Genomic DNA, 24,210 nt, shown 5'->3' with positions numbered 1-24,210 from the left:
CGATCTCCTCACAATCCCAATGAGTTGAAAACGCATGGAATCTCCCTGTCCAAATTGAAATTTGAATCCACATCAAAAATGATAAAGCGATCAGAATTAAAAATACCAACGAGAGCGGAAGTACCAATCAGATGAAAGCTCGTTTCACTTTCAGTCGTCTCTCACTACGCACTTCTTCTTGAAGAATTAGCAGCTTCAGTATGTCGTCGGATTCAGCCATCTGTAATGATAAAACATTTGTTCTAGAATTCTGGAATTTTAACATACACGACAGACATTTAATGATCCGAGGTAGTAAGTTGTTACACTTTTCAAGTGGTTTCACCTGTGACCAATGTCTCCATCACGGTACCCAAAACCCCCTGTCCAGTAGAACAGAGGTGTTAGTGGTCAATACCACCTGATAAGGCCCATCAAATTTCGGACCTAAGGGGAAACTATCTCCGCTGTAACATTACATTGTCACCTATTTCAGGCAAAGCAGGCATGTCTTTTTGCTCAACATTATCTCAATCTGCTTGTCGGTGTGCTAACACTAACCCGTGTGTCTCGCAGACTGTCATCCAAAGCTTTCAGATAATTTTGTAAAGCGTCTTTCAAAGGCCCGGATGGTCCCTCATGTTGCAAGGGGGCATCCCAGGGCAGCCGCATGTAGCGACCTGTCATTACCTCAAAAGGGCTGAGCTGTGTAGTCTTGTTAGGGCTGGCTCTCATGCTTAACAAAATCGCTGGGACAGCCGCATGCCACCCTTTCCCCCACTCCAACAATCTCTTTCTCAATGAAGTTTTAAGCGTACGATTAGTGCGTTCAATAGATCTGCTAGATTGGGGCCTAAATGGAATGTGACAGTGTTGCCTCACCCCCATCAATTTCATGACATTTTTCATCACATTCCCAGTAAAATGTGTACCCTGATCTGAATCAATTTGTAAGGGCAAATCCCATCTTGGGAAAACTTCATTCAACATAATCTTGGCGGTTGCATCTGCGGTGCAGTTTCTCAGTGGAAATGCCTCAACCCATCTGGAAAACAGATCAACAATCATTAGAATGTATGTAAAACCTCCACTAGGGGGCAGTGGACCTATGAAATCAATTTGGAGGTGTGTCCACGGCCCTTGAGGTCGAGGGGCATGTCCTAAGGGAATTTTCAGCTTAGAGGAAGAATTAACCTTAAGGCATACTAGACATCTCTTACAAAAATCATTGCAAGAAGCCCTCAGTCGGGGCCACCACCAGGTTTTGGAAATCATTGCATGTAGTTTTTCAGGACCTGCATGTGCCAAACCATGATACAAAGACATTAGTTCAGTTCTAGCAGAAACAGGACAAACAAAACGCTCATTAAATTTCCACAGTCCTTCTGCATTTTTCTGAGCTCCTAATTTTGTCCATTGTTCTATCTCTTCAGGGTCATCCTCATCATAGAGTTTAAAAAGGTCTCTGGGGGTCTCACTCTCCTGAGGAGCAAGAGCCATAACACTCACGCAAGTCTCAGTCTGTGTTGCAGCCTCTCTGGCAGCTGTGTCAGCAGCTCGGTTTCCTGTGGCCTCAGGAGAATTGTCCGTTGCATGTCCAGTGACTTTGATAACTGCTCCTGTTGCAGGAAGATCACAGGCATTCATAAGTTCTTTTACCTGCTGTTGATGAGAGATCGGCAGACCGGCAGTGGTTAGAAATCCTCTGCGTCTCCACACAGGGCCGAAGTCATGAACAGCACCATATGCATAACGGCTGTCAGTGTAAACATTGACTCGTTTCCCTGGCCATACTGCAATGCTCGTGTCAATGCGACCAGCTCGGCCACTTGAGCCCCTCCTCCTGAAAGAGAACCACAGTCAACAGTTTCACCATGTTCATTTACAACAGCCCAGCCAGTGAATCGTTTTCCCTGTTCATGAAAGCTGGAACCATCCACGAACAACTTCATGGCATCAGAAAGTGGTTCAGATTGAAGAGGGCTCTGGCTGTCCATCTCGATCAGTCGGGCACAGTTGTGTGCAGTTCCTTCTTCTGGAAGTAAGGAGGCAGGGTTGATAGCAGTTTCAATGTCAATATTTATCCACATTTTTCTTTCTTCAAGTTCACTTTGAATCCCCCGTTTTGGAGGGCATTCAAAACAGTCTGTACAGCAGTCAAATGTTTGAACTTGGTTGGACTAGCAATTAAAATGTCATCCACATATTGTAGGACAACAGATCCGTCATATTCAATTTGTTTTCTTACCGGATCGATGAAGGATGCTAGTACCTGATGAAACAGTGTGGGTGAGTTGCAGAAACCTTGTGGCAAACGACTCCATGTCCATTGGCGACCCCTGCTGGTGAAAGCAAATCTGCCTTGGTCCTCCTTGGCTAGGGGACAAGTCCAAAAACCGTTAGAAATGTCTAAAGCAGTAAAAAGACAATGTTCAGATCCTATCTCGTGTACGATAGTTGCGGGGTTGGCCACCAGAGGGTGCATTTTCTCAGACACTGAATTCAGAGAAGTGTAATCAATGGTCAAACGCCAGCTCCCATCTGGCTTTTTGACAGGCCACATGGGAGAGTTAGTGGGAGAGGAGCAGGGAATCACAATCCTCCGTTTGCATAGTTCATATACAACAGTGTCAGCTCCCCCTCGAGTCTCATTTTTCAAAGGATATTGTCTTCTGGCTTCATGCAAAGGACCTGGGATGCTCAGTGGCTGAATCTGTGCTAAACCACAATCATATTTATCTTTTGCCCATACATCAGGAAATTTGGAAATTATAAACTTCCACTCAGGGCGAGTTTCAGTTAGACTAGCAGGTTCAGCCACTGCACATCTCTGCTCATGGTGGGGGCCACTCTGAGATAAGCGAATTGTTTCATTGCAGCCAAGCACTAGCTTATCTTGAGAAAGCAAAACATCAGCTTCAAGTTCTTTCAGAATGTCAACACCGATTAGAGTCCCTACAGTATTTTTCCCTACCCAAAATTCAGTCCAATAGACTTTTTCAGAGTTAGAAATGGTTAGAGGGATAGGAACAGATTTATGATATACATTTGTGCCATTTAGACCTTCTATATACAAAGTTTCAGAAGTGATCTCAAGATCGAGATCTGTAATTGATACAGTTGCGCCTGTGTCAATCAAAATAAGGCATTGCCGGCCTCCTAACAACGCATGTATGAATGGGCGGGTGTCTGCATAATTACATGAACCGGAGGCCACTGACCCCTATTCGTCCCCTATCAGCTGCCTCAGCTTTTTGAGCTCAGCTGTAGTCAGAGAGTTAAGCTTCGGAGCATCACTGTTGACAGAAACATCATTTTTAGGACCTTCCTTTTTCTCATTTCTGTGATTTTTTTGTTTACCACTACGACAATGTCTAGCAATGTGGCCCTCTCTGTTACAATTTCTGCATCTGGCAACAGGCTTGGTACAATCTCTAGAGGTGTGACCTCTCTCGTCACAATTATAGCAGTTGAACAGTGTCAATGGCACTGTTCAACAACATGTCTCGGTATTGTTTATTCAATCCGCCTGTAGCGGATTCTATCACTATGGCAGAATCAAGATCTTCTGCGTTGTTGTTTGCAGCACAGTACGTTTCATAGGCTATGCGAAAGCGCTCAATGTATTCTAAGGGGTTTTCGCCAGCCCTCTGTTTAATCTGTGTCACACTGGTCCAGGGAAAAGACCCCCGACCCAAAATATCTTTCACTCGTAACTTGTAATCTGAGTAAGCTTCACAAAACTCAGGCCAATCTGTGGGGACTCTGGGGTGGAAAGGAGCAATCTGAACCGCCCTTAATTTGCTGGTGGGAACCAAACCCTCAACCAAAGACTGTATATCTGCCATCCCCAGATTCTGTTGCCTAGCAACGGCCTCTAGCCTGTCCCATAGAATTTCGTTTGGGTTATACAACTTAAAAGGTTCCAACCCTGCAAGCAAACTGTTTTTCTCAGCCGCTGTGAGTCTGACCCATTGACCATCCTCCCAGCCAGCACCCATCTCAGTATTCAATCCTCCCCAAGCCTGATGTCGGATTGGGGTGGCGAACGCCGTCTCAATGGGTTTAGACATTTCTCTGGGGGACAAGTTAAGATTTCCGACCCCCGGTTTTTGCTTAATCTGCTTTGCTTGCACGGCAGGAATCTCCGAAATGTCATAAGGTGGGGGGCGCGAAACAGCCACATTTAACAATCCAGCGCCTCAGCATATGGCCCATCGTTCTGATTATCAGTCTGATCAGCAGCTGAAAGCAGCAGCTGCCTGAGCAGTCTGAGAAGAGCAGGTGGGGGCCAAGGGAGCACTGGGAACTGTCTAATTTTTCACAGCATTTTCTGCCTTCTCACAAACAGCCTCGAAACCCTTACTCAAACTACACAGATCACAGCCGACTTCCTGCCCAATAATTTTTGCCACTCTATCACGCTGGGCAATCAAACTAGACCATCCGTCCATCATATTTGGAATTGCCTTTTCATGGCTTAAAGGTATACCACCCAGTTTACAAATCCATGAATACGCAAACACGGATAGATATTTGGCCCTATCAAGCGTCTTTTTTGTTCTGCAGCCAGTCAATCTGCTGCATGACGTTCCAATCAGAATCAAACCCCTGACTGACCATTTTCTTAATGAGCTGTGCACATTTCTTTGATTTGAGCTCATCAGAGCAGAGCTGTTTACAGCGTGTGCCCTCCTCGTTTTGGTCAGAACTACTCAGAAAATTCCCTTTATCAGTCATTTTTCTTGGTCACAGTTGAAAATCACTACCGAAAAGATTTTAGCAGCAAATATTTTACGTGGATAAATTAACTATAGCAGCAACAATACTGGATTTCTACACAATACACCACAAAGTATTCTTCACAAACATCCTGGTCACATATACTGATCCATACCAATTTGGGTCATAATTTATTTATTTACTTGGGACCGCTCCTGATGCATCCCTGGCAAAACAATCCCTATTGTATTTTATTTTATTTTATACCTAATATCTGAATCCCTAACTGCCTGATTCACTAAGCTCGGGTACCCCTATCTGAGGTGGAAGAGATTGAGCAGGTTTACGGTGCCACTGGACCTCCCGTCCAGGGACGCACTCTGCCGGGGTGGTGCTACACCAATGCCCACCTGGGCCCCCCACAGAGCACGCTTCACTTGCGCTGTTTGCTGTTTTAACCCTTAACAGCTCTCTCAGCGACTTCTTATACTTTCAATAGTATAATTAAATTACTCTTCACTCGCCTCGTCGGAGTGAAGCTCTCCCGCTCCCCTTCAAAATCTCTTCCAGTCAGACAGCCCTAACAATTAATAAAAGCTTCCTACCTTGTTTGCTGATTTGCCAGAGATGTAACCACGGAGTGATTGCCCGCCGAATCCTCCACCAAACTGTTAGGGGTATAACAGTTATGATCCGGACCAGATATGGAGAAAGAAGACCAGGAGTCGAGAAGTTCAATTAAAGAATCAAAAATTTACTGAAGTATAGTCTGCAGTGAAATTGGTAGAGCCAGCAGCAAAGTCTCACGAGGAGATCGAAAGCCAACTCGTACCTTACACAAAATCTTACATCAATTATACCATTTGCAAGGACGTACATTCCATTATTTTACTCCTGATTGGCTAAAAGACCATAAAGTCACAACATATAGACAGCTATGCGGCCTATCAACATTAATCAGCGCACTTGTCGTCCGAGCCCGAGATTTACATCTGAAGTGACCTCGCAGATGGTCACGGGGCGTCTTCGAGTCGGCCTGTTGTGCATCCCTGGGTTCAAAACCTGGGTAGAAAGTCAAACGCACACACAAAACACTGACGAAGGACAGTTCTTCTCTGGGCACAAGACAGCCAGAGCACCACATTATCAGGCCATTTAAACCAAAACAGAGAGATAAAATATTCACTCCTCGGGCATAGGAGAGGGGTAGAAATAACATACATTTCTTCCCTAAAGAAATAATAAGAGAAAATCACACTTCTACTATTCAGGTATTATTACATAGGACTTTAAACCATATAATTAGTCATGGAAAGGTAACAATCAAACACAGAATACATCTGGAACCTATGTTTAATGCATTCTCCCTGCCCCCCGAAGAGACTGGAGCCTTACAGATAAGCTTATCCCCAAAAGACCTTCAGCCTACGTGCAGGAAAGAGAGAAAGTCTCTGGAATGTTCCTAAAAGAGACTAGTTAGCATTCAACACACATATGATTCAAAGTATATTTCAGTTATGCATAAGAAAATAGAATTGATTATGTGATCATGCATATAGTTAATTCATCACTTTATTAAATAAGTTAAGCAACAGAATACAGATAGATATTGATATAAAAGGATATATTATATATATATATATATATATATATATATATATATATATATATATATATGTATTGATATATCTGAAGAGACAAGGGATTTTGACCCTCACCCTTCAAAACAAAAAAAACTCTCTTAAGATTTAGAAAGAACGTAAACATTTCTATTTTTAAAAACAGTAAAGGTTTTATTCTTTTGATAGATGTACCATGGAGCTACATTTTCTCTTGCTAAAAAGAGAATTAAGTGCCATTTCTGATGACAAAAGGTTTGCTATAATGTAATACTGAACGTGATCTGAGAGCATATTTAAAAAAATATGTTTTTACTACAAATAACAGGAACACTGACATTACAACCATGAAGCCATTTTTTCAGAACAGATGTCCTAACGGTCTCTGATTGGCAGCATGCTGTTACATTGGCATGGCTCACTGATTACTTAATTTTCAGAGGATTAGTCCATCTTTTTATGTTCATGGCCCATTTTTGTGCGCATGTTACGCACAAAGAAGAAACAAACTGTTGTTATGGCACAGGTGACCTCTGCTACCCAGAATGCCGTGTCCCAGCTGTAGTTTTTCGCAATGGTGCTGAACGGCAGACCAGCCATGAACGCACCAACTGAAAAACAAATCAACAATAATTAAGCCCGTATTCAAACTGTGAGGAAAATATGTTGACATGGAGAATTTCAGCAGTAAAAATGTGACTTGACTAGATCTATCTTCATGATGTATCATGAAACTAATTTTTCAGAAGACTTACCATTTGCCATCAGAGCTACTATGGCATGGGACGTCCCACAGAAATTGGAGGGGGCACTCTCACTCGCAATCACCCCAAACAAAGCAATTGGTCCATATGAGGAAAATCCAAATGCTGCACCAAGAATCAAAATCCAAAGCTATAAAACAGAGAAAAGCTCATTTAAGCATGATGATCATGGTGATGGCGAAATCAGCTTAAACATGATTCTAGTGAAAGACTGGGGATCTATACCTCTTTCTCTGAAACACCAGTGAGAACTGAAACTGGATGGAGAGCCAAACCCCAAAGCGGTACTTCCTAAGAAAGCAGATATATGTATTTAATGTAAGAACTTGCAAATAGAGTTATATTATTCTGGAAAAATTTCCCAAATATAAATAGGTACAGGCTCATCCTCATATAGATTCTACAATGAAAAATAAAACACTGAAAATAAACAAGTTTACCTCTGGAGTCTCTGGCGTGATGGTGACCCGAAAGAGGTACATGGACACAGCCATACCTGCCATCATCATCAGAAGCAGCCCATGACGAGGGTTACCATAGGTCCCCAACCCTTGCTGTACAACATTACATACATACAGAAGTTATTGTGCATTTAACATCTTTGCTGCAATACAAATCCAATATCTACAGCTCTGGAAAGAATTAAGAGACCACTTCAAAATTATCAGTTTCTCTGGATTTACTATTGGTTGGTATGTATTTGAGTAAAATTATTTTTTTGGTTTTATAAAGTACTGACAACATTTCTCCCAAATTCCAAATAAAAATCTTGTCATTTAGAGCATTTATTTGCAGAAAATGACAACTGGTCAAAATAAAAAAATAAAAAAACAAGTTCATATTCATTTTTATACAACCCAATAGTAATGTTTTAACTTAGGAAGAGTTCAGAAATCAATATTTGGTGGAATAACCCTGATTTCAATCACGACTTTCATGCATCTTGGCATGCTCTCTACCAGTCTTTCACATTGCTGTTGTGTGACTTTATGCCACTCCTCATTTGTTTGATGTCTTGTGGCCGTCCATCTTCCTCTTAATCACATTCTAGAGATTCTAGAGACAGGAACTGATCCTCCACCAAATTTTACAGACACTGTGGCTTGAAGGCCTCTCCAGGTCTCCGTCTAACCATAAGATGACCAGGTGGAGGATCGGTGATGATCTGGGGGTGCTTCAGCAAGGATGGAATTGGGCGGATTCGTCTTTGTGAAGGACGCATGAATCAAGCCACGTACAAGGTTATTCTGGAAGAAAACTGGCTTCCTTCTGCTCTGACAATGTTCCCCAACTCTGAGGATTTGTTTTTCCAGCAGGACAATGCTCCATGCCACACAGTCAGGTCAATCAATGTGTGGATGGAGGACCACCGGACCTGTCATGGCCAGCTCAATCTCCACATTGAAAACCTCTGGAATGTGATCAAGAGGAAGATGGATGGCCACAAGCCATCAAACAAAGCCAAGCTGCTTGAATTTTTGAGCCAGGAGTGGCATAAAGTCACACAGCAATGTGAAAGACTGGTAGGGAGCATGCCAAGACGCATGAAAGCTGTGATTGAAAATCAGGGTTATTCCACCAAAAATAGATTTTTAATCTCTTCCTAAGTTAAAACAGTAGTACTGTGTTGTTTAAAAATGAATATGAACTTGTTTTCTTTGCATTACTCGAGGCCTGAAAACACTGCATCTTTTTTGTTATTTTGACCAGCTGTAATTTCTGCAAATAAATGCTCTAAATGACAATATTTTCAGTTGGAATTTGGGAGAAATGTTGTCAGTACGTTATAGAATAAAACAAAATTTTTAATTTTACTCAATCACAGAGAAACAATAGGTTACTATCGTAACCCCGGTTCTCTGAAACATCGAGTGGAGAGATCCACCTATGGGAAGGGCATCCGCACCTGACCTCTGCAGAAGCATCCAATTGCACCAAGTCTGGCCTGACAGACAGAAGCGCGTGTCCAATGCTCGGTAAGGGACCGCCCCTTACCAAGTGCATAAAACACTCGTACGCAGCTATCTTACCTCAGTGAGCATATTAAGCTTCTCGTGCAGCAAGCGGGGCAAGCTTGGTGGATCTCTCCACTCGATGTTTCAGAGAGCAGGGTTACGATAGTAACCTATTGTTCTCTTTCATCATCTCGTGTTCGAGATCCACCTATGGGAGATATGGACAGCTCCCGATTGCCCAATACACTACAATGAGGCCCTGAAAGCCAGAGGGCGGTCACCTCGAAAGGCGGTGCATGACACGTCACACGGAAACCACCCCACAAAGTGAGGAAGCCACTTTAGCAACAAAGAATAGCATATGGTAACATGCATTAGGTGAATAAACCTGACCGCACTCTCATGGTGAATATATGGTGGCAGGTGTAGAGTAGAAACATGCTTAGTGACTTTAAAGTGCTGGACTAGGCAGCCCAGACTTAAGGAGGGGTGGAGGGCCTAAGAGCACAAAGCTACAAAGAGCCGACACCCAGGACAGAATGAGCTACCGGGGTTCTGGTGACATCTAGCCGGTAGTATCTGGCAAGCGTATGGGGAGAGGCCCAGCTTGCAGCGGCACATATGTCCTGCAAAGAGACTCCCTTAAATAGAGCCCAAGAGGCAGCCATACCTCTAGTGGAGTGAGCTCTGATGCCCTCTGGGGGCTGCACTCCCTTTGATTCATATGCCAAAGATATAGCTTCCACAAGCCAATGAGAAAGGCGTTGCTTGGAAATGGGGTTCCCTGAGTCTTGGGGGCCCCAAGAGATGAAAAGCTGGTGGCTTTTTCTAAGCGAGCTGGTCCTGTCTAAGTATGCCCACAGGGGCACATACAGGACACAAAGCGTTCAACCTCTGATCCTCTGTGGAGGAGAAAGGAGCTGGGTGGAGCAGCGAGAGCTCAATCACCTCACAAGTGAATGCCGGGAAGCATTTTGGCATAAAGGCCGGGTTGGGCCTGAGAAAAACCTTATCTCCACTGAGAGAGAATTTAGTGCACGAGGGATGAACAGAGAATGCATGCATATCACTGACCCGCTTGGCAGATGCCAAGGCCAAGAGCAAAGCTGTCTTGAAAGACAAATTCTTAAGGGAAATACTCCCCAGGGGCTCAAACGGCTGTTGAGACATTGCATCCAGCACCATGGAGACTCTCCTGGGGACTGGAAGAGAGCGGCGTGCGCCCTTCATAAACCTACGAATAAGGGGGTGTTGCCCCACCGTAGCGCTGTCGAACCCCACATGACATGCAGCGATAGCCGCTAAATAGACCTTAATAGTGGAAAAGGATCTTCCCTTGTCCATAAGGTCCTGTAAAAAGCATAAGATGTCGGTGATTGAGCACTGATATGACGTTACCCGTCGCCCTTCACACCACTCTTCGAACACACGCCACTTACAGTCGTAAAGAGACTGTGTCGAAGAGGCTCTGGCACACTGAATGGTGGCCACAACACGTGGGGGGAGCCCCAATGTGTTTAAGTTGGCCCTCTCACGGGCCAGGCCCAGAGAGCCACCCTGTCAGGTGTGGGTGATAAATTTCCCCGTTCGCTTGAGACAAAAGGTCTGTGCGAAGTGGGAGGGGCCATGGCTGGGCATACAGCAGCCATGGCGCCTTGGGCCACCTGGGAGCTATTAAAATCATGGTCAAGCTCTGTTCCCTCACCCTGGCCAGAGACGGCGTTATGAGGCAAAGGGGAGGAAATGCATAAAGCAGCACGTTGGGCCACGGGTGGGCCAGTGCGTCCACACCGAGGGGGGCGTCCTCGTCCCGTAGCGAGAAGAACATAGGACAATGGGCGTTTTCGCGCGAGGCGAAGAGATCTACGGTTGGCTGGCTGAACCTCCTCCACAGTAGACACACTATCTGAGGATGGAGGCGCCAGTCTCTGTAGAGCGGGTTTCCCCTTGACAAGAGGTCTGCGCCCCTGTTCAGTATGCCCGGGACATGGGTGCGCCCGTAGCGACAGGAAGTGCCGCCTGCTCCATACTAACAGCCTGTGAGCGAGAGCATGCAGCTTGGAGGAGCGCATCCCCTGTCGTGTTGTCGCAGCGCACCAGCACATGATGCCCCTGCACGCGGGGCAGAAAGTGATTCAGAGCCTTCCACACAGTGAGGAGCTCTAAATAATTTATATGGGCTGAGTGAAGTGTGCTCGGCCACACACCATTCACTGTTCTGCCCTCTTGCGTGGCTCCCCATCCTGTTAAGGGCGCGTCTGTCGTCACTACTTTCCGCAGCATAATCGCCCGAGAGGGGTCCCATGCGCGTAGAACTCTGCGTTCCTCCAGTGGTGCAGCTGCTGTGCACGCAGCGTCACTGTGACAGAGCGGCGGAGATCGCTTAAAGGGCTGAGATGAAGAGTTAAAACCCACTTCATGAACGCCCTCATTCTCAGAAGGCCCAAAAGCAGGACATGTATAGCCGCAGCCATAAGACCCTGTAGCCTGAGACATGCGCGATAAAGTATTCTCGTTCCTTCTTTGAATTGTGAGAGGCAATTCATTAAGGAGAGAACGCGCTCTTGTGAGAGATGCGCGCGCATTGTAACCGAATTCAGCTCCAGACCCAGAAAAGTAACTCTCTGCGCGGGAGTGAAATTGCTCTTGCTCACGTTCACTCTGAAGCCGAGCGCTGTGATGTGAGCAAGCACACGGGCAGTGTTTTGCAATACGATCTCTCTCGAATCGGCTATAATCAGCCAATCGTCTATGTAAGTCAGGATTTTGAGCCCCACTATTCTCAGCGGGGCTAACCCTGCTTCCGCACACGTACAAAACACTCTTGGACTGAGTGCTAGGCCAAATGGAAGAACTGTAAATTCGTAACATATGCCTTGGAAGGTGAAACGAAGAAACTTCCTGTGTGGCGGGTAAATGTTGATGTGGAAAAACGCATCTTTCAGATCGATTGACGTGAACCAATCGCTCTGTTTTATTGCACGAGAGAGAACGTTGTGGGTTAACATTCTGAAATTGTATTTCCTTAAATGTTTGTTCAACACTCTGAGATCCAGAATAGGAAGAAGTGAGAGATCTCGTCTTTCAGAATGTGCGCGGAGCTCTCTTCTGTGTGAGAAAAGATAACTCCGCTGAAACGTGGGGGTTTCCTGGCAAACTGAAGTCTGTAGCCCTTCGAAATGGTGCGAATCACCCATTCTGGGGCAGACACAGACTGCCAGACTGTCACGTGTGACGTGAGAGAGCCCACACTCACCGGCGAGTTGCCTAGGGCAGGCAAAACAACCGGATTGTTCATTTGTGATACAATGGCGCCATCTAGTGGACAACTTAGGGGCGACATGTAGAATTTCAGAGGAACAAAAGCACTTGGCAGAGCTTTCGCTCTCAGTGTTTGATATTTTTGTTGTTCTTGTTTTTTTGTTGTTTTTATTTTTGAAACACACACAGGGAATTGAACCTTTATTGAATGTGTGTGAAGGGCACTCTTGGATAGAGAATTTCCCCCCAGTTCTGGAACTGGAAGCTGGGAGGGGAATTCTTTTATGGACCACACCTGAACTTGTGACATGTCCATATTGAACTGGGGTTGGGCACCCAAACGAGGGAAAAGGGGCCCTCGAGCTGAGGACTTCCTCCTTTTGGGTAAAGGGGGGGGGAAAAACTCAAGCTTGTGTCCACTGGGCTGGTCGCCTGAAAACCTGGACCGAGAAGCCCCTGGAGCTGAGCATCAGGTAGGCCTCTTCCTCTTCCCGTCCGACGGGGTAGAGTGGGTGGGCTTTTTTGCTGCAGCTGCCGCGAAGGATGTTTAGGAGGATGGTTGGGCTGCTGGCTAGGCTGCTGGCTGGGTGGCCTGCTGCGAGCCTTAGGCCTGGCTGTGTTATGGTACAGCCGTCCTGTGGCTGGGGCCTGAGGGGGCCGTGCGGGGGGTTGGTGTGGAGTGTTTCTAGGCAGGCACAGTTTAAACGCCTCATCCTCCTTCTTCTTATCATCGCACCGCTGTTGCATAAGTGCAACAGCAGGGCCAAAAAGAGCCTAGCCTGGTTCCACTGGGGCTCCTGCTATGCGTCTTTCCTCGCTGTCAGGCAGACCAGAGAGATTGAGCCAGAGGGCCCGTTCCCCCACAACACATAGGGCCATGGAGCGTCCGCCGGCTTGGACGGCCTGGCGGGCGTTACGAAGGACCAGGTCGTTCACGGTAACGATCTCCTTCCACAGCGTCGGCGATGGCACGCCTTTCTCCAAATGAGTACTCATGTCCTCCAACAGCTCGGCCTGGTAGGCCGAGAGGAGGGAGGAAACATTTAGAGCCCGTACGCGAGAGCCGAGGCCTTGTACGAGGCCTGGAAGACAGATGCTGAGAAGCGGTCCATCTTATTAGGGAGAACTGGCTTAGGAGGGGCCAGTAACCCTCCCTGCGAGGGGTTAAGGTGTCTGGCGATCGAGGGCTCGATGGTGGGAGGGTCGCCCATGCCACACGCTGCCATATCCTTAACCTCCAGACCCGCTAAGCCGTGCTTAAGATCTAGCGGGTCCTTCCAATAGTGTCGCATGTGCTTAGCGCATGCAGGGAGTACAAGCATGAGCTGCTTCCTAGGACCGGGAGGGGGACCTAGGAGTTTGCCGTCATACACATCCCTCTCTTGGTCGGCGGCGTTCTGGAAGGCCGGCCATTCCATGCCGAGACGAGCGGCCGCTCGCTCACACACCTCGAGAAGGAACGTGTGTGGCAGTGTAGCCGAGCCGCTAACTGGGGGAGCTTAGGCGGACGGGGTGGTTTCCTCGTCGTCCGAGCCCTCAAGTATAGCGGGGTCCTCGTCCTCGCCTGAGCCGGGCGGCTCGTAGTCGAACTAGGAAATACCGGGAAGGATTTCCTCGAGTAGGCCCTAGTTAGACTGGTAAGCCCAACTGAGAGCAGGCATGCTCTGGGAAGTCCCCGGAGCTGTAACGCTTTCACCTACTCCAGCGTCCGAGTCGTAATGTTCGTCCGTGCTTTGGGAGGATGCAACTTTGAGTCTTCGTCGAAGAAGCTTCCTAGGCAGGGCGAGGCAATGGGTGCAGTTCTCAGGAAGTGAAAGCGCTTCCTGCGCGTGTCTTAGTCCCATGCACACCACACAGAAGGGATGGGCATCCCTCGCGGCAATGAGTGAACCGCAGGCGGCAGGGCATGCACGCGACTGCACGTCCGGTGGGTTAGTGGGACCGGAGAGCTTGTGATCCATCGGAGAGGTGAAAGCTGAGAAACAGGCGGGCAGCCTGAGCAAATCCAGGTAGCGAGCGTGGGTGGCTTGCAACCCGAAATAATCGCAACTAAACGCAACCGTCTGACAATCACTCCTGGCGGAGGCTGATCGAATGGATATTTCCTCCTGTTGACTGTGGTGAATTCAGCGAAAACCGTAGAGCTGCGAAGCAAAGAGGTCGCGAGAAGCGAATAACAACTGAGGTAAGATAGCGCGTACGAGTGTTTTATGCACTTGGTAAGGGGCGGGTCCCTTACCGAGCATTGGACACGCGCTTCTGTCTGTCAGGCCAGACTTGGTGCAATTGGATGCTTCTGCAGAGGTCAGGTGCGGATGCCCTTCCCATAGGTGGATCTCGAACACGAGATGATGAAAGAGAACTGATAATTTTGCAGTGGTCTCTTAATTTTTTCAGAGCTGTAGATGGAAATCAACTTATTAATGGCCTGTTTACATTGCCCTTGTACACACCCTGGCAACAGCCTTGTCAGACAGATAACCAGCTCCAATGCTGCCAAAAAAGCCACCAACTTCAAGGGCACTCATGTACGAACTGCCTGCAGAAAACAAACACACATTGACCAAAAACAACACAGCCAGCTTTGGAACTCATAGAGGGAGAATGGCTGTTTCCAGAACACATTCTGATTTAATCTTAAAGTTCAAGAGGAATCTATAATGTTTTTGAATGCATGAGAACCCAAACACTGATACTTCAGGTAAAGAAACCAACTGACCCATCATTGCAGACTGGCCTTTCTCCTGCATGAGAAAGAGCTGACCCCAATCAGTGCAGGCGATCTTCACCCCAAACACGACCAGGTAGCCCGCAGACAGCACCCAAAGGTAGGGAGACAGCAGGAAGTCTTTCAAGGTGCTTTCATCATTAGGAGCTGGAAAAAGGGGTTGATTGACAAAAGTGATTTATAAACATTGCAACAACAGTGAATATAACATTGAATCATGACAGTATAAATAGTATAGAATGTTTTTAAAATGTGTATTAATGAATTGTTTGACCCTCAATTGCCCGAAATATTTAAAGCTACACTATGTAAAATTATTTATTTTGTTAAACAAAATGTTATTAATGAGAGAGTGCAACAAAAATCCATCTTCCAAACCATGTCTTTACCCAAATACACTTTGATAAACCTATAATAATGATTTTTATTTCGCAGGAAATTGCATACATACGTCCTTCACCCGTGGACGTCACGTCATGTCCATACACAGAGAAAATAAGCTCCAGCTATTGTAGCGTGTGTGTGGTGTGGGAGTAGTGTGAAGCTGAAAGTTTGTTGTCACAACGAATGAGAAAAATTGACCATGGATCATTCAAAACGGCAAACCTCCAGGGAATTACCAGTTGTAAAATCAAAGAAACCCTGATCAGTGCACAGTCTACAAGCAAAAAGGGAAAGCGACAGAGTCTGTAATAAAACCCGAATCAACATCGGCTTGGCTTTTCAGAGGTGGCAACAACTCAGAGATCTGAAAGGATATAAAAGTGACCAAGAGATGGCTTTTTTCTTACTCAACATGTAAGATCTTTAATTGATATGGTTTATTTCTAATCCCACACACGTCTGTGTGCATGTGTAGTGAAATACAATAATTATACTGTAATCACTGCAGAACTTTTCACTTGCTAGCACACGTTTATTTTCTTTATAATGGTAATCATTTATATAAATATATACTTTAGTACTACGCTTGCCAAGGACATGTGAGTCTTGAAATTATGTTGACCGCTGTTGGTAACAATGACAATTAATTAATTACTACCATCTGGCCAGAACATACTGCAGTTATAAAAACGTTACAACGTTTGACCTTATCGGACTAGCAATCTGTTACGATGCAGGAGGAGGCAGACAAGGAGTTGGATCCAAATGCAGTGACTTTATTTAACAACGGTGAAAACTAACGGACAAAACACAAACAAAGGAAATACCCGCGATGGGGAAACAAAACGCAAACACGGAAAACATGAAAGGCAGAACCGGCAGGATGAACACGAGGAACAGCACGAAGACAGGCGTCCACAAACATCAACGATAGACAAGGGAATGGAGAACAAACAGGGTATATATACACTGGACACAAGATGATGACAAACTACAATCAGGTGAGCACAATGACACACGGCTGGCAGTGATGAGTGCTGGGGATCATGGGAAATGTAGTTTTAACACGAAGACAGTGAAACACGGGGCGGACAACAAGGAAAACTTGACATGGAATTTGAACAGAGACGGGAGAAACAGAAAACACGGGACAGACAACAAGGGATCATAACACAATCGTTATGTCTAATGTTAAGATTTAAAATGTTATTTTATGCATATATATTGACCATACTTGTACGGCTAAAGCAGCATTGTACTGTAGCAAATATTTGCTTTTGTCAAACAGTGAATTATAAAAGTCCAGCGCTGACGACACAAATGTTTCTCTTACCTCCCTTCATTCCTTTGCCCTTTTTAGCTCCAAGCTCAATACTGGGAAGCCCAACATCACTGGGCTCGTTCTTCACCAGCAGAAGGCAAACAACAGCGATGGCCATACAGATGACCCCAGACATGGACATGATGATTCTCCAGTTATAGTACTGAACCAACACTGTGGTGATGATGGGTCCCAAACTACCGGCCAGGTTCATACTACAGCACAGGACAGCCCACCACGTCCCAAACTGAGATGGTTCAAACCACTGAAAAAGCCAGAAAGAAGTCATTTTAATTAGACACAATTATGCATAATATCATGTTATGAAATACAAAAAATACTCAATTTAATTTTGCTAAAAGAAAACAAACTGTATTTTTAGAACTAATAGGATTTTTTGTATTGTGATATTACTTTCATTATTATTATGCACATTTCCCCCAAAATTATCATTACCGTAATGAGAGAAAAAAAAAACTCATTATTGTTAATTGATAAATGTAATGTTTAACTTGTCAGGTTATCTTACATCATAGTAGTAATAGTTGTACTCCTTTTAATTTATACTGATTTTAATGTAAAATAATCTATTGAGTATTCCATAACACTCAAAAGTAAAACATCTGAACGCATAACAGTATTGTGAATTTAGGGGAGAAAAGTGCTCAATTTTCATGAAAATGCAATTGTCCTAAAAAGGCTTCATTTCCTTAATGCAAAATATAATTTTTGTTTTCAGATTTCTTCAACTACAGTGACTGCATGGCTATTTATGTGTGTTTGTGCATGTTAGACTGTGTTTGTGAAGAATTGTACATTCTGTGAAACACAATACCTTTGGTGTGTGCATACCAAATACTTTTTATTCTCTCTTTCTGTAAACAGCTGCATTGTGCAGGAGACTAGGGCTGCAACTAACGATTATTTTGATAATCGATTAATCTAATGATTATTAGAACGATTGTTTGACTATTCTGTGATTATTGCAACAATTAATCATTTGCTCTTAACCAATTATTCAGCTTGTGCCCTGACTCTAAATTTAAAGGTTAAAAATACTTGTCATTAAGTTTAATTCAGTAAAGAAATTCACTGCAAAAAATCCAATTGAAATCAAATGTTTTTGTCTTGTTTTCCAATTAAAATATTAAAAATCCTTAAAGCAAGATACAATTACTTGAGAAGCAACATATAAGATATTTAGATGCGCTTTATGAGAATGTCTCTTAAATATACATGTATTTTGTATATAAGTGTATTTTATAGTATTGATTATACTTCTGCGAGTGCAGTATAGACTAAATACAGCCGTGACCAAAAGTATTGGCAGTGACATAAATGTTGTGTTTCGCAAAGTTTTCTGCTTCATTTGTTGTGGTGTTGATTCACATTGTTTCTAGATTAATGTGCAGAGTAATCAGATGCATTTTAAATAATTGCAGAAAGCGTCAATGGCCAAAAAAGTGAACTTCATAACAAAAACCCAAATTTCACAGTTTTTGGCCCTGGCAAAAAAAAGGTGTCAAGAAGGGCAGCAAAGAAGCCACTTCTCTCCAAGAAAAATATCAAAGACAGACTGAAATTCTGCAGGAAGTACAAGGATTGGACAGCAGAAGACTGGTGCAAAGTTATTTTCTCTTACGACTAGCCCCCTTACGACTGTTTGGGACATCTGGAAAATCGATAGTCCGGAGAAGAAAAGGTGAACGCTACCATGAGTCCTGTGTCGTGCCAACAGTGAAGCGTCCTGAGACCATCCATGTGTGGGGTTGCTTTTCATCCAAGGGAGTGGGCTCTCTCACAATTCTGCCCAAAACCACTGCCATGAATAAAGAATGGTATGAAACCGACCTGCTAGAGCAACTCCTCCCAATGATCCAGGATCAATTTGGTGATGATCCGTGCATGATGGAGCACCATGTCATAAGGCAAGAGTGATATTGAAGTGGCTCAGAGATCATTACATTGAAATTTTGGATCCGTGGCCAGGCAAATCCCTGTATCTTAATCCCAAAGAAAACCTGAGGTCAATCCTCAAAAGGCGAGTGGACAAGCAGAAGCCAACATATTGTGATCAACTCCGAGCACTAATAAGGCAAGAATGGATCGCCATCAGTCAGGATTTGGCCCAGAAGCTGATATCCAGCATGCCAGAGCGAATTGCAGAGGTTATGAAGAACAAGGGCCAACACTGTAAATATTGACTCTTTGAATATATTGAATGTTTTTGCCAATAAAAGCCTTTAAAATGTATGAAATGCTAATCATTGTTTTCCAGTATACCATAGAAACATGTGAAAAAAGCATCTACAAATACTGAAGCAGCAAACTTTGCAAAACACAAAATTTATGTCAAATACTTTCGGCCACGGCTGTTCTTATATTCAAGATCTATTCTCAAAATATCTTATATGCAGCTTCTCAGGTGAATGCATCTTTTTTTTAAAGGATTTTTAGACATTTTAAAATATTTTATAATATAATGTTCAACATTCTCAGATAGAAATTTTTTCTTCTGCAGTATAGCTGCTAAAGAAAATGTAAGTTGTTTTAAATGAGGTTTAGATATTTATATTGGAAAACAATCCAAAACAAAATCAAATCAAAAATATATTTTGTTGCAGTGTATAATGGAGCAGAGACTACCCTCCCTCACCTTTCTGTTCACTTCAATCCATCTCACAAAACAACAAACTCTTATTAATAAAGCTGCATATTGCAATTTTCTTCACGATAAGAAATGCACAGTGACACATATATTATGATTCAGTAAGTCACAAGCCATCACGTTATAATCTTGCTGCGTTAAGCGTGTGCGCTCAAGGGACAAGAGTACCCGCGAGAGTGTGCATCAGCCGGGTGCAGTTTCAATCTATCCCCCTTAGATCAAGGACACTTTATGAAACTCATAGAAGAGGCACTGACCGCACAGAGAAATGCCAGTTTCTGATTTTCTAGGTACTTTCTTGATCTGCTTCCATATTATTTTAACATTAATAAAGCTATAACGCATTAAATATAACTGCATTTAAGATGTAATGCTGGGTTGTTTCCTTTAAAGAGCTCCGGCTCTGCTTATTCCACAATGAGATAGCTTCTGCATTTTCTTATTTTGTATTTTTGCATAAAAATTCCCTCATAATTTGTGATCTACATCATCTGAAGTTGTTTGGAAAGTTTAGAGTGCATCTGGACTGTGAGCTGACTGTGCAATTTTTCCTCTCCTCAGTCAGGTGCGAGCTGCAGTGCTGCTCTCATACATCATCATTAGAGTTTAATACGATTTAATGTTACGTTAAATGAGATCAAACAACTATTCGACAACGTCGACGTTGTCTAATCGCTTCAGCCCCACAGGAGACTGCTGTGCCAAACAATACTAGTGATTCTGGATAGTTAAACGGCAAATAATCATACCTCAAATGCTGTCGATTGAGCTTGTTTTGAACTCTAAATATTCCTTTATTCAAAAGCATGCTGGATACGGGCCTAATATTCATGTTTTCACCCTCTTAAAATCATTTTATTCCATGACATAAAGAGTTTTTGGGACCAACATGTGCTTCCAGGCTGGTCTGGCACCAATAACTGCAGCTGCCTTTTTTATTAGATTTGAATAAGGATCCCAGATTGATTTCATGGACAGTGCATTTATTTATTAAATTTTTTATAGATTTGCGTTCCCTCGCTATAAGTCCTCCATGTTTTTACTAGGGTAACCATATTTTAACCATGTTATTTGTAGTGAAACAACAGAGATAATTAACAAAAACTATGGTAATAAAAATCATAATTATGCAGTTACTATGGCTTTACTATAGAAATATTGTAGACTGTAGTAACCATAGTTTTTGGCAGAAATAATTTTTCTATGTTAATATTGTAGTAATCCTGACTGTGGTAAACCATAGTTTTAATACAGTATACTGTATCAAGTTATTAACAATGGTTTAATCATGGTTAATTTAATTTAATTTAGTTGATCAATTGTCACACATTATACATACATTTCTGCATATACATGGTGAAATTATTTATTTTTCACATATCTTGTAGTTACTATAGTTGTACTACAAATATTTACAGTAAAACCATAATAACCGCAAAATTATGATTTTTATTACACTAGTTTTCATTTTCCTCTATTATTACTATTGTTTTACTATGAATATCAATATTACAATATGATAACTACAGAAAACTATGGTTGCAATTTATTGCAAGGGAATGAAAAACTATTGCGAGGGAAGACAAAACTTATTGTGAAGGCACACAAAACTATTTCAGAAAAACATGTCCTGCCCTATCCTCTAAGGGGCTCCAGAGCAAGCAGTATAAGGTCTGCGTTTAGAATTCCCAACTATTCCTGGCACAGTGCTAACTCAGAATACATGTGTACACTGACTAGATTTAAGGCAAAGGGTCAGACCCACTGAACAAGTCCTCACAGGAGAGGATCTGTCCTTAGTTGTTCACCAAAATGTTTTAATAATGATGTCATTTATTCACCCTCATGTTGTTCCAAACTGGCATAAGTTTTTTGTTTTTTTTACATGTTGCACAAGAGGAGATATTTTGATGAATGCTGCTGATGTTGCTCTTTTTATATACAATGAAAGTAAATAGTGACTAAAGCTGTCAGTCCTTAAAAAGTTGTATAAATTCATTCAATTGTTTATTTTTAGCAGTGTGTGGGATTTTGTGTCTTGTTTACTTATCTCAGTTGATTTTCCTACACACTTGCTAATAATTTATCAGGTGTGCTGTGAGTTTTTTCCCATTTTTGTATTCCATTGAAGAAAGTAAATTGGGTTTGGAACAACATAAGGGTGAGTATATTATGACAGATTTTTCATTTTTGTGTGAACGATCCATTGAAATGTGGGTAAAGCGTTACCTTCCGAAGCACTTTTCCACATGGTGGCCAGCCAAAACCCTGACCAAACCCATTCATGAACCAAAGCAAGGTGAACATCATGACAGTAGACGACCAGGAGAAGAAGATGTTTATGATGCCCACGATGAAAAGCCCAATGGAGAAGAGCCAGCGAGCACTGATCTTATCCGAAAGCACTCCGCTGATAAACTTACTGATAGCGTAGGCCAGAGTCTGACTGCTGGTGATCAGACCTGCATCACAGGAAATGGGGAAAACATAAATGTGAAAAAAGCTCTCCTAAATAATTTTCTGAGTAAGATATTATGTGTAGTTTTATGCTAAAGTTAACTGTACAGTAGGTTGCTTTAACAAAAATATTATTAACAATAAGAACATTTTTGAGCATCCCAACCAGGCCGACATGACAACACTGGCAAATCCAATTGTGTGAGATTGGGGTGGGAAGTATCTTTTAGTCCAAACAATGGAAGAAGTGCAATATTTTTGCAATTCCATTTGGTGAAGCTAAAGGTAAAGAAATGACACACTTGTGCTTTAAAAAAGCAATTCTGTGTTACACTACATAATCTGAAAATCCAATCCAAAACCTTTACTGGACAGACAGAAGACATGCACACTCACCAAGCTCTTCTTTATCCAGGTCAATTTCTTCCATCACTGAAGGCATCAGAAAGGAGAAAGTCTTCCGGTTGAAGTAATACAGCATGTATCCCACAAACATTGACATGAATATAATAATGCGATAATATCCATAACCAGTTGCTGCCATGATTGCACCAGTGAGATGACGAACAAATATAATTTAAAAATCTGAAATTCAAGAAAACATCAGAAAACAAATCCAAGATCCAGTGGCCAGTGACAGTGACACCAGTGATTTTGTGCTGAAACCAGATCAGATAGTCTGGAAATCTTTCAGTTCTAATAACCAACCTTATGAAACATTACAAACTCAAACTTTTAAAATGTGATCCAAAGATCTGATTCATTTCATCTGTCATCAAAGGGGGATGTCAATTTTATCAGCTTCTCTCCAGATTCCTTAAATCTGTGCACGGCCTCTCTCCGTTCAGCATTCACTGCTGTACCTGAAAAAACATTTCAAATTTAGTTTACTTGCTCTATTGGCAAGTAGCACCCCAATGCTTGCTTTCAGTAAGGCTTGGATCCACATGCATCTGAGCTAGATCTGAGGACTAAGGATTCTTTCATATGATTATCAGCAGCACTGTCTACAGCCCTCATTCAGTCACCTAAATGCCAAGAGTTACTTGAGAGTGGCCATCTAAAGTGGCTTTTTTGACAGTGGTATATAAATTTGAAACACGATGCAGGGAATGCCCCTTACAACACTGCCAAGACATGGGATAAAAATAACTATGCGTGCTGGCTTAAATGACAGGTGGGCACATGCACTATTAACATGTGGTTTGAAAAGGATTACCTTATAAAATAATGATATGCAATACGTAACATGTAAATTTAAGAGATGTTTTTGGCAAGTGGCTACAATTGGGGTTGGTACACCTGCGCCTGGATTATCCTGCGCTTTTCATGACCGTGGAAATGCCCTTGAAAGAGCAAGCAAGCGATGACGCCAGCACGCGCATTGAAAGCGATCATAAACAAGTAAACACATACAACGGCGCTCTGACGTCACTGCGTCAAAACCAACCTAAACACACATCCTCCGTGCTACAGAACCGTTAATAACAAACGTATCGCTTATGTGAGAGATACTTCTCGACATACATTTTTGACGTTAGTTTACGGTTTCTTATGTAAAGATTAGGGAACAAAATGTACCTCAAGCTGTCAGGGCTCTCGTTCAGAATTCACGCCGCTGCAGGAACTCCTTCCCTTGCTATTGGCTGTAAAGTTGTCATTCATGAAGTAGTGGGCGGGCTTTAGGTATCTTTCTCTCTCACGGGCGGGGGCGCAATCCTCATTGCACATTTGTGTTTCTTTTTTTACTTTTACTGTAAACATTTTTAGCAGTTAGCAGTTGCATATATATAAACAGCTACTAAAAGGTAAAATTGTGTAACTGCTGAATTGAATGGAAAGATATTTGCTTTTGTGAGTAGAATACAATGGGGTAAAAGGCTTCTTTGATTTAATTTTCTCCCAAAACACTAAATAGCATCAAAAACTAGAGGTAACCTCGTCGTGGTCGTTATAATGTGGTTCGCTCTCGGTGGGGTGCGTGGTTAGTTGTGTGTGGATGCCATGGAGAATAGTGTGAAGCCTCCACAGGCGCTAGGTCTCCGCAGTAATGCGCTCAACAAGACACGTAATAAGATGCACGGATTGATGGTCTCAGACACGGAGGCAACTGAGATTCGTCCTCCACCACCCAGATTGAGGCGAATCACTACGCCACCACGAAGACTTAGAGCACATGGGGAATTGGGCATTCCAAATTGGGGAGAAAGGGAAAAAGAAAAAAACTACCACAGCACTTAACACCTGTTTGTCACTATTAAATGCAAAATTTCCATCTTCCATGAGAACATTGATTATAATGTCTAAAGTTTGATTTTGAGGCAATCTGATTGTGGCAGTGCGGAGGGCGGA

At 43.2% G+C, this 24,210-nt stretch overlaps 1 protein-coding gene across 1 annotated transcript; it reads right to left on the bottom strand.

Annotated features, from left to right (window-relative positions):
• Window positions 1-6,414: 6,414 nt before the first annotated feature.
• Window positions 6,415-23,498, bottom strand: slc37a4b (solute carrier family 37 member 4b). Its single transcript, XM_052117605.1, has 10 exons — window positions 23,440-23,498; window positions 22,255-22,721; window positions 21,631-21,863; window positions 16,746-16,998; window positions 15,020-15,175; window positions 14,754-14,839; window positions 7,525-7,638; window positions 7,310-7,375; window positions 7,076-7,214; window positions 6,415-6,931 (listed from the first exon to the last, which is right to left on the bottom strand). The coding sequence occupies exons 2-10, from the start codon at window positions 22,400-22,402 to the stop codon at window positions 6,765-6,767; spliced, it is 1,362 nt and encodes a 453-aa protein (XP_051973565.1). The 5' UTR covers window positions 22,403-22,721; window positions 23,440-23,498; the 3' UTR covers window positions 6,415-6,764.
• Window positions 23,499-24,210: the final 712 nt, after the last annotated feature.

This window comes from Xyrauchen texanus, chromosome 44 (genome assembly GCF_025860055.1).
Source record: "Xyrauchen texanus isolate HMW12.3.18 chromosome 44, RBS_HiC_50CHRs, whole genome shotgun sequence".
Taxonomy (NCBI): domain Eukaryota; kingdom Metazoa; phylum Chordata; class Actinopteri; order Cypriniformes; family Catostomidae; genus Xyrauchen; species Xyrauchen texanus.
This window is presented reverse-complemented; position numbering and strand designations above follow the sequence as displayed.

Excerpts from the sequence above, each read along its gene's own strand:
- slc37a4b (XM_052117605.1), bottom strand. The coding sequence starts at position 22,402 with ATGGCAGCAACTGGTTATGGATATTATCGCATTATTATATTCATGTCA. Across the intron at positions 15,176-16,745 it reads GGGCAAAGGAATGAAGGGAG|CTCCTAATGATGAAAGCACC; the intron begins GTAAGAGAAACA and ends CCCTTTTTCCAG. Across the intron at positions 14,840-15,019 it reads AGGCCAGTCTGCAATGATGG|GCAGTTCGTACATGAGTGCC; the intron begins GTCAGTTGGTTT and ends TGTTTTCTGCAG.